The sequence below is a fragment of the Tursiops truncatus genome, chromosome 11 (assembly GCF_011762595.2).
Source record: "Tursiops truncatus isolate mTurTru1 chromosome 11, mTurTru1.mat.Y, whole genome shotgun sequence".
In the NCBI taxonomy this organism is placed as follows: Eukaryota; Metazoa; Chordata; class Mammalia; order Artiodactyla; family Delphinidae; genus Tursiops; species Tursiops truncatus.
Genome location: NC_047044.1, coordinates 28,018,500 through 28,027,445, shown reverse-complemented (window position 1 = coordinate 28,027,445; position 8,946 = coordinate 28,018,500). Strand labels below are relative to the sequence as shown.

The 8,946-nt window shown below is 44.4% G+C and overlaps 1 protein-coding gene across 1 annotated transcript; it reads right to left on the bottom strand.

Annotated features, from left to right (window-relative positions):
* Positions 1-740: 740 nt before the first annotated feature.
* BTG1 (BTG anti-proliferation factor 1) lies at positions 741-3,396 on the bottom strand. The gene is made up of 2 exons (XM_019952568.3): positions 2,964-3,396; positions 741-2,052 (listed from the first exon to the last, which is right to left on the bottom strand). The coding sequence occupies exons 1-2, from the start codon at positions 3,109-3,111 to the stop codon at positions 1,685-1,687; spliced, it is 516 nt and encodes a 171-aa protein (XP_019808127.1). The 5' UTR covers positions 3,112-3,396; the 3' UTR covers positions 741-1,684.
* Positions 3,397-8,946: the final 5,550 nt, after the last annotated feature.

Below are 8,946 nucleotides of genomic sequence, written 5' to 3'. Positions count from 1 at the left end.
AATTTTCCATTTTTAATTTTCACTGAAAAACCATGTTGTCCTCCTACAGCCAAAGAATTAAAAACAAGCTTTATCATATGGGGTAGTGGAGTAACCTACACTCCAGCATTCAACGTTCATTTGTTTCATTTAGGTTCTTAGTACTTATCTGAAATAAGTCTGAAAATGAGGAATCAAAAACTCAGCATTTCAATTTCAGAATAAAAATTCAAACATACCTTTTGTTGAATTCCAGCTTAAGTGATTTTTATGTAAATCTTGCAGCTGACGAAAGGCAAAAAGCAACCAATCTCTGTGCAGTGATTATAGCCTGGTGGTTAAGGCTACGGGTCACCTGCCCCAGGGTTTTCTAATTGAACAAGGAATCCATGGGGCAAAATAACTGTTTTTCAAAGGTGGGCCACAATAGAACATTTATATCTTCACTTCAACAGGGAAGCAGTGAAATGTAATCCTTTGAGTATCATTCTTTTTGGTTGATGTTACCTTTGTCTCTTATCCTCATTTCATTAGCCTGGGAATGTGTCCATGTTTTCACTTTAGAACTTTTGAAAAATCATGTTACCCCTGTGTTTATCTTCCAACACCTAAATATGTATACACAGATCATCTTCACTCCTTATCAAATGTTTTTCAGCATGACCAGTGTGCAACTGACATTCACATGGCTTACAGAAACTAAGTCTTCTGAGAAATATATTTCTTTTAGCTGAACCTCTGTAATCATGACAAGAGATTAATTAAAATGCCAAGATAAGAAACAATTTATTATAGAGAGAAGAAAAATTTCTCATCCAAAATATAGAAATCTGTACAACTTTGCCACAATCAATATACATGAACTGTACAAATTTACACCAGTTCATAATTTACCAAATAAAAGATGACTAACAAAGTTCACAAAATAGATGGTGGTTTGTGGAAAAGACTTTTTACCCAATTAAGTACAAGGAAAGTTACAAACCAGACCTCCACTTTCTAAAAATAAGAAGTTTACTCAGTCTTAGAAAACTACAAGCTAGCAAATGTACAGAGAGCTGGCTGGTGCTAACACCACAGTTGAGACAGTGTCTTTTTAAGGGTCTTTTTTAAAGCCTGTTGCCAAGGCAGATTCTGGTCACTTGCTACTTTCAAGGCCAAAAACATAATACAAGGTCTGACCATTTCCCCAGGTCATGCTTACTAGTTTGTCTTATGTACATTTATACATATTTAAGTGCTAGGTAAAAATCTTGTCATAAAATTTCCAGTACTACCATGTTTAAAATGTTGAGCTTTCCTATTGAGCTGCCAGAAAGGATAACAACTTTAAGTGTCATAGTGCAAATTTTCTCTGCAAGTTCTACTGCAGAGAAAGGTTCTTTGAAACACAGATTTGCGTTAAAGGGACTGATGTAAAAATTTAGGTATCATGTCTGGGAGAAACTAAAACCACCCTAGGACTTCACTCCCTAGCAAATAAGGTGATCATTTACTTGGACTCACAGGCTATTAAATCATTGAAAGGTACTGTCCAAACTATGGCACTGTCACTTAAAAATTTTTTTTACCACTCTATCTTGTGCCAGATCTTCACAGCTGTGACATGGTTTAAATTCCATAATCCATCCCCAAGAGGAGCCCACCCAAAGCAAAAATCAAATTTATCCATCCATTATAAGATGATGCATCCATAGACTATATCTTAACCTGATACAGTCATCATATTGTAGTTTTTGGAAGGGCTTGTTCTGCCCAAGAGAAGTTCCTCCTTACAGCTGATTCTGCTGTCTACCATTTGCACGTTGGTGCTGTTTTGGGTGCTACCTCCTGCTGGTGAGGCTTCGTACAGCACACAGATGGAGCCATCCTCTCCAATTCTGTAGGACACTTCGTAAGGATCAACCCAGAGTGTGAGTTCACTTGGGAGAAGCCTGAACAGCTCCTGACTGCTCAGTCCAATCCGCTGTGCTGCCTGTCCAATCAGAGGATCCATTTTATGGTTGATGCGAATACAGCGGTAACCTGATCCCTTGCAGGGCTTTTCTGGGAACCAGTGATGTTTATAATGTTCTATAGAAGAAAAGAACAGAGAAAACAATGCTTAGACACCGTTACTGCTGGTTCCCGCCGTAGTTTCCTTCTTCCGCTGGCTCCTTGGAGTGAAAATGCGAACTATCAACTTTTTTAAATGCCCAGCATCGCGTTCGCGGCTGCGCGTGTGCGGGGATGGGAAACGCGGGCCGGGTTTTAGAAATAGCAGTAGTACGGGACAAAACAATCTCCGGGAACCAACCGGTTGGGCCGCCAAAACGGGAATCAGGCGCGCAGCCTCCGCCAGCCAGGAGCCTGTTTACTTTCCCCACCCCACCCCAGACGCACACAATGGGGTTTACAGCTTTGGAGGAGAGAAGCGCCACCAGACTGTTAACCCCGAAGGGAAGTAAAACAACCAACCCTAAACCACGCTCTGGGCAGGGCTGTAATTGCACCGGTGACAAATCCGATGATTAATGGGAAGGGGTAGGAGAAGGGGGGAGACGGCACGTCCGTCCCGGGCTGGCTTCGGGGCAGCGGCGCGCTTTCCCACCCCGGGGCCGGGCCGCCGAGCCCGCAACGGTTGGACGGGATTGGGGAAAGGGGGCGTCGAACCAACCCCAGCCCCGCGGCTCCTTTGTCCCCCAAACCCGCGGACCGTCCGAAGACCACAGCTCCAGACTCGGTCGGCTTTAGTTTCTTTGTTGTGCGTCTATTTTCTTCTCCCCTCGGTTTGCCAGCCGTGGGGGGAGGAGGGAGCGCCCTCGGCCCAGCCCCCAAACCCTCCTCGGGACCCGCCGTTAGCGACCGCCCAGCGCGCCACCCACCGTCCCGCGGCCGGACCCGAGCGCGGCGCCACCGAGACTCCCGCGGCCCCGACGGCTCGGCCCGGGGATGTGCGGCGGCGTTCCCCGGCGCCCATCGCCCTCCCGCCGTGGTCTGCTCACCTGCCAGCAGCTCCTGCAGGCTCTGGCTGAAGGTCTGCAGCTGTCGCTCGCTCGTGAGCCCCTTGGTGCGGAGGAACTTGGAGATGAACGACACGGCGGCGGCGATCTCGCCTATCATGGTGGCGGCCCGGGTGTAGAAGGGATGCATGGGGGCGGCGGGCGGGGGCGGCCCGGGGCGGCCGGGGCTCGGCGGCGCGACCCCGACGGCGGAGCGGCCACCCCGGGCTCCCTCACAGGTCAGAGGGCTGAGAGAGAGAGAGGGCGTGAGGCGCGAACGGCTACTTTTTTTCTCCTTTCTTTATAGTAAAAAAGTTATTTTTGAGGTAGGAGGCGGCAGGAGAGAGGAAAAGATGAGCGACGACGACCTCGTCACATCGCTCGGACCTCCCCAGCCGCCTCCGCCTCCAGCTCCGCAGCCTCCGAAGGTTCAAACAATTGCATTTCCAGCTTAGACCGGCAAAGAGAAGCAGAGGCCGTGCATCACTTTTTATAGCGCCGCGGAAAGGAAGTGGCGTGGCGGGAGCGTGACGGCCGACTCCAGCCATTCCGGAGATCGCACCATTGTGACGCAAGCAGATTCGGAGCCGGAGGGGGCGGGAAAAAGGGGCCAGGGGGCGGGCCCATAGACCGGGAAGAGAGGGAGGAGCTGACGTAATCCGCTTGTAAACAAATAAACCCCCGAGTGGCAGCCGGAGAAGGGGGAGCAGTGGCGGGGGACGGAGGAAACAGGGTGCGCGTGTGAAAGCCCCGCCCCCAGCCCTCGCCCCTCCTTCTCGCTTCAGCAAGTCTAGGCGCCGCGCCAGCGCGTCTTCTGAAGGAGTGCGCTGCCCAGGCTCGCCTGCAAGGAGGCTTAATGCTGTGCAGATAAAAGCCGCCCGGCTCAGGCTGTCTACACCCGCGCCGGCGGCACGGATCGGCCTGCACGGCACCGGCCGCTAGCTGTACTCGGTGTTTACATCCCGTCCCCATGCCGAGTCTGTGTGGCTGGTTCCAAAGGCCGGAAGAGCGTACGGGGCAGCGGGATGCGGGTACAAGTGTTGAGGATACAGGGAGTGCGGAGAAAAGGAGGGAGAACCGGCTCTCGCGGGGCATCCTGCAGCCTTCGGAGCCGAGTTCCCCTCGCAAACGTGCAGCCGACGCCACAGAGCCGTTTATGCTCCACCCTTAGGGAGGATTGGGGGATGTCTTTGTCAAAGTTTAATTGCAAAATAAATAAATAAAAGGTTAGTAAGCCTTTTGTGGTTGCTGTTTCAGTAACTTCAGGAGTCAGAGTGGAGACCTTACTGAATCCAGGTTAAAACTGGTAAGAAAGCCTGTTACTGAAGAGAAGTATGGCAACCGTAATAAGTTTAGTCTGTAAAAAGAAAAAAATCTATGTAATGCATTTTACACCGTTTACGCGCAAAACCGAAGGTTGTTTCCTTTTTTTCTAATCCAAGTAACTATCTGAGCCTTAGCGTTCTGCTGTTCTTTATAAAAACAAAAAAAAGGTAAAATGTGAAGGTTGTGAAAGTATTAGGCACAGACATTTAAGTTTACTTGAAGTCCTACTTGCAAAACTAGGGGAAAAAAAAATACGAAGGCGCAAGCCTGCTAAAAGGATTAGGCCTGCGAGAGGGTTAACCCGAACTCCATTAAGGAGGAGGAAAAAAAAAAGATGGTGAGCTGGGTGGGCAGATGGAGAAAGCAAACAAGAGGCAGAAGCTGAACTCTGCCAGATGGAAATAAATATCCTGAGCTTACTTGGTCATCAATATTGCAAAACACAGTACTGAGCCAAAGGGTATAGAAATGAAGGAAAAGTAGAATTTACTATAAAGCAGCAGGAGAAAAAATTTTGTTGTTTAAATGAAATACGTAAAACGGGGCTTGAAAGAATAACTTCTAGATTATTTTTTCATTCATACACAGTAATTAGGTAGTTACATGTGAAATAAATACTTTAAAGGATAATAAAAATAAATTCTTTAAAAGCATTGACTTGTGAAATTATTTTCTTTGATTAAATGCATCAATGCATCAAAAATAATGGGAAATAGGTACATTTGTTTCCTTCTAGGACTTTTCAGATATAACTGTGCTTAAAAATAAACGTCATGCTAATTACTTCACTAGGGATCTGAAACCTTTCACTACTCAAAAAGGAGATAGGGAAACAAGTAAATCTTTAAAATTACCATAGCCCTAGAACAAGATTTTCTGATATCCCTCTAAACCCCACCCACCCTTAATCATCTGCTCTGTTCATTTTCCTTACATCATCAGTCATTTGAGCATTACATTAGAAATCAGGTGAAAGTTTTTCTCCTTCAAGCCTAGTCTCCAACTTGGACTCCCACTAATTCTGAGCTTAAATTGACTCATCTACAAAATAGAAATAATGAAGATAACAAAATGCTTGGATCTGAACTCAGACCTGTCTCCCAGCTCATGTTTTCTCCACTACTTTTTTTTCTTTCATTGAAATATATTTGATATATATCATGTTAGTTTCAGGTGTACTATGTAATGACTTAACATTTGCATACATTATGAAATGTCCACTACTTTTTTTTTTTTTTTGCAGTATGCGGGCCTCTCACTGTTGTTGCCTCTCCCGTTGCGGAGCACAGGCTCCGGACGCGCAGGCTCAGTGGCCATGGCTCACGGGCCTAGCCGCTCCGCGGCATATGGGATCTTCCCGGACCGGGGCACGAACCCGTGTCCCCTGTATCGGCAGACGGACTCGCAACCACTGCGCCACCAGGGAAGCCCTGAAATGTCCACTAGTTTTAACTGCCTTCCCAGGCAGCAGCTGGACCCTTTCTGAATGCTTCTGAAATTCAGCTGAATAGAGTTAACAGAAAGTTTAACTCACATATTCTTGAAGGGTTTTTCCTCCCACTGTTTTTTATTGTATGTGTGTGTTTACCATTTTAAATCTTTCCTTTAACAGACAAGTGGATTTAAGACATTCCTCTTTTACCCCGAGAGGATCTAGGGAGTACTCAAGGAGAAAAAAAAAAAAGGAAATACATATTGGGCCTAAATGTAAGCTTTAGATAGTGTACAATGTTAATTGCTAATGGTTTTCAAATCCATACATATATGTTTAGTAATGTTGTTCCAGAAGTTTAGTAAGGCTCTTCCCATCCAAGAAACACGGAGGTGTTTCTTGACAGCTTTTGAGTTTATAAAGGCACTTTCTCATCTTGTTGATATGCTAAACTACAGGGCACTCCCAACTATTTACAAACCCATCTCTTGACTCTGTGTCCTTAGGCAAGTTATTTAACCTCTCTGTTTTGTAATCTAAAAATTATAAAGGTTGTTGTGAAGACTACGTGGAAATAACTAGAGATTATTTAGCACTGTCTCCAGCACTAAGTAAACACTCAAATACATATATCTATATCTTTATATATATATAAGCTTATATATCTATATAAGCCAGCTTATATATATTGTCATCAGGCAATTTGATAATTATCTAATTAATTTCTAAAACCTAGAAAATTTTCAATCAAAGCACTAAAAAAAAAAATCTTAGGAAATATGTCAAAACAATCCAGAAAATGAACCTGGGTTTCAAAATAAATTTGCAAGTAACAAATGTCAGGTCTTTGGAGTGCTTAAGAGCTCAGAAAGTACTTTCTATAGAGGAAACTATCAGGCAACTAACTAGAATCCTCAAAGGGCTGGGCATGATATTCCCATCCCTCAGCTCAAATGTTACTAGAACAGTTTGCTTTGGACTAACAAATCCAAATCTGTAGACTTTTTGAGTAATTGTGTTATTTAACCAAAAAGAAGGAGAGAAGAAGGAAAAAAAACATTTACATAGGGTGAGGGAATGAACTTCTTTTTCTATTTCATAGACTAGTAAAACTTAGGGATCAACACAGTTTGAAAATCTTTTATTTTGCCAAAGATGTTTTTTAAAGAATTACCTTATCATCTGCTGTCACTATCATTTTGGGGAAAACATGACATTATAATATCCCCAAAGTAGGAAAGGTATGCATATCAGAATAAAGCATGGCCTTTTGAATTGAATAAATTTTAAGTCGTTAAATGTCACCTTTTGCATTTCATTATTGGGAACTCATCTAAACTATTAATCTATGAACACGATAGCACTAAATTAAGCTAATAATAGCTTAATAGCATAAACTATTCATTGTATATGCTATTCCCACCGCCTGGAATATCTCCTCCCTTTTTTTTTTTTCCCTAGCTAATTTCTGCTCATCCTCTAAGAAGCCTTCCCTGACTCTCTGGACTTGAGTAACTACAGTATTCTGCTTCCCCTTGTCCTGGCCCTGGTACTGATCAGACATACTAGATTTACTATGTTTACTAGACCCTCTTCCTTTCTAGTCTGTAAATTCTTACAGAGCAGGCATCTTCTGTCATTCATTATTTAAAAAAAAAAAAAAATTATTTATTTATTTTAGTTGCACGGGGTCTTAGTTCTGGCACATAGGATCTTTGTTGCGGCATGTAGGATCTAGTTCCCCAACCAGGGATCAAACCTGGGCCCCCTGCATTGGGAGCACGGAGTCTTACCCACTGGACCACCAGAGAAGTCCCTGTCACTCACTGTTGTACACCCAATGCCTAAGAAACAGGCCAACACATAGTAAATGCTGTTGACTGATGTTAAATAGACATCTAAATACAAATGAGTCCATCAAAACCATTACTTGCAAAAGAAAACACACAAAACCCACAAAAAACAAACAACAAAAAAACCCACATGACTTGCAATTTGTCAGGTGACGAATCACACAGAGTTGTTGCTGCTTAAAATCGGACAGTCAATATTTAAAAAGATAAGTAACTCAACTCTATGGCACTGTCTTCCTGGCTGCCATAAGTGTTAGATTATTGCATAAATAGTTTTTGTAGATAAACGTTGTTTTAGGCTGCATTTCCAAAGCAAATGAAATGGAGACCAAAGTGACTTGGATATGCTGCTTAAGAAATACTGTGGTAGTGTCCACATTGCGCCCATTTAATGTTTCTTGTTTTGTTTCCCCACATGTTATTATGTAGACACATTTTAGTATTTTTACATCAGGTTACCTATGCGTGTCATTTGCTTGTGTGCCGCTCTCTCACATTGCCATTCTATCCTGAAGTTGCTCAAAAGGTGTCCTTCCTAAACTCCAGTCTCCCGCTTCATCCCTGTGATCCAGGCTTCCTGCATCATTGCTAAGAAAGTGTCAGGGTTATTTTGTATTTTTTTTTAATTTATTTATTTTTGGCTGTGTTGGGTCTTCATTGCTGAGCACAGGCTTTCTCTAGTTGCAGAGAGAGGGGGGTAGCGGGGGTTACTCTTTGTTATGGTACGCGGGCTTCTCATGGTGGTGGCTTGTCTTGTTGCAGAGCACTGGCTCTAGGCACGCGGGCTTCAGTAGTTGTGGCTCGCGGGCTCTAGAGCGCAGGCTCAGTAGTTGTGGCACATGGGCTTAGTTGTTCTGTGGCATGTGGGCTCTTCCTGGAACAAGGCTCCAACCGTGTTCCCTGCATTGGCAGGTGGACTCTTAACCACTGCGCCACCAGGGAAGTCCCAGATTTTTTTCTTTAATGGCTGTATTACAGTTCACAAGGTTGTCCAGTAGGCCTTCCCCTCTCACCCCCTCACACCTCCCCTCCCTGTAATCCCCACTCAGCAAAGGTCTTATTCCCTATCTGGCCCCTCCCTCCCCAAAGGCACCTTTAGGCCCATAGACTTCCTTGCTGAGCTGGAGGAGCCTCATTGTTGCTGGTCAGCTGACAGCATTCACTAAAGTATTATCTATTGCGACCTCTGTTGTGAACTTACTTCCAGATAGAGTGCTAGGTGTCCTTGGTGCTTGCTTTAGAAAACTCACAGCTTAACCAACAAGTACAGGTTCAAGCAGGAGAGTTCTTTACAGAGTGTTAATAGCAAAGAGAGACAGGGCATTTATTTGGGGGTGTGTATGGAGGCAAAAGGAGATAAGGAAGCCCCAGAAGT